Here is a 1,572-nt window from a genome sequence, read left to right as displayed (position 1 = left end):
CCGGCACCAGCATAACCGGCCACTATCGCAATGGTGTACACCATCGTCGTTCATCTTTACGCCAAGGAGGGCAAGGAGGTCGAGGAGAAGCTGCGCAACAAGTTGATTGAAGCCTCGCAGGTGTATTCCAAGGACATCGAGACCATTGGCTGGCACGTGATGCAAGACCACCAGGATCCACGCAAGTGGTGCATCGTCGAGCGTTACGAGCATGAGAGCAGTCAGAAGTACCACCTGGAAAACCCGTACTGGAAGACATTTGACCCGTACGTCATCCCGCTGCTGGACAAGCCGATGGACCTGCGCCGTTTCAACGAGCTGGACACGAGCAAGCCCGTGCACGTCGAGTAAGCGCTTGAATGATCTAATGCCAGTGACTAGTCGATCGTCATTTGATGAGTGCAAGTTGACGACTCGTTTCAAGACGCTCTGGGAATCTTTTGAGGCGATGTTCGGGCTGCAGCGTCTTCACCGCCGGGAGAGAACGCAGCGGAGCTTGCGATGACGGTGACGGCTTAAGGCGTTGACAAGTTTCGCAGGAGCGGACCCACTTGCGCACCCACTTGTATAGGTGAGGCCAGTAGAAGTCGCGGGATACCGCTGCGAAAGTCTTCTCACGGCCCAAGTGGCCACCCACTGGAGCGTCATGGAATTCGTGTATAATTCTTGCGCGTAGATCGGGGTCGTTGGGGACAACGACGCGAGGAGCATCGAATTGATCGATACTGTACATCAGTAGATCACCGTCAAGTTGGTATCTGTGAATCTGGTCGCGCGTGGAGCGGCCTCAGTGTCTTTAGCGTGGCATCACTTGGTGTGCGAAGGTGTTCCAGGATACCGGCATATATCGAGTCATCTCGATACGCGGCAGAGATCTCTTCCCGCAGGGAAGTATTGGAGATACCGCCGTCATCAGGTTCACACCTGCAGCCACACATGTGGCGCAGTCCAATTTCGTCGTCGTCCGCGTCTTTCAAGTGACTGACGACCCAAATCTCGGCGTGGATCGTAATCGGGGCGCCGAGATAGGGCATCCGCAAGGATGTTATTCTTGCCTGGCTTGTAGTGAACGACGAAGTTGTACTCGGAGAAGAATGACAGCCATCGTGCCATGCGCTGAGAGAGATGAGGGCTCTTCGTCGCTGTTCGCAGCGACGCGTGATCTGTGTAGATCGCGAATGTCTGCTCACCGAGTAAGTACACTCTGAATTTGATCAGTGCGTAGCGCATCGCAAGGAGTTCCTTGTCGTGGACCGGATAATTCTTCTCAGCGGGCTTCATCTGTCTGGATTGGTAGCTCACGACGCGTTCGCGACCTTCGTCGTCGAACTGCATCAGTGCACAGCCGATGGCGAAGTCGCTCGCGTCGCAAACAACGTGGAATGGCTTTGCATCATCTGGAAGCGCTAGGATTGGGGCCTCTGCCAAGCTTTTCTTCACTGCATTAAAGGCTGACTGATGTTCGGGAGTCCACGACCACGTGATGTCTTTCTTCAGCAATGAAGACAATGGCTGGATCAGACCAGCATAATTTTTCGTGTACTTGTGGAGATAATTTGCGAGGCCAAGCCA

At 54.3% G+C, this 1,572-nt stretch overlaps 1 protein-coding gene across 1 annotated transcript; it reads left to right on the top strand.

The window, feature by feature from the left end:
- Nucleotides 1-30: 30 nt before the first annotated feature.
- PITG_21033 (uncharacterized protein) lies at nucleotides 31-351 on the top strand (the record flags this gene model as incomplete). Its single annotated transcript, XM_002895129.1, has 1 exon — nucleotides 31-351. One exon carries the CDS (start codon nucleotides 31-33, stop codon nucleotides 349-351), a length of 321 nt encoding a protein of 106 aa, XP_002895175.1.
- Nucleotides 352-1,572: the final 1,221 nt, after the last annotated feature.

The sequence above is a fragment of the Phytophthora infestans genome, genomic scaffold, assembly GCF_000142945.1.
Source record: "Phytophthora infestans T30-4 supercont1.247 genomic scaffold, whole genome shotgun sequence".
Lineage (NCBI taxonomy): Eukaryota > Oomycota > Peronosporomycetes > Peronosporales > Peronosporaceae > Phytophthora > Phytophthora infestans.
Note: the sequence above shows the minus strand (reverse complement) of the source record. Positions and strands in the feature narration are given on the sequence as shown.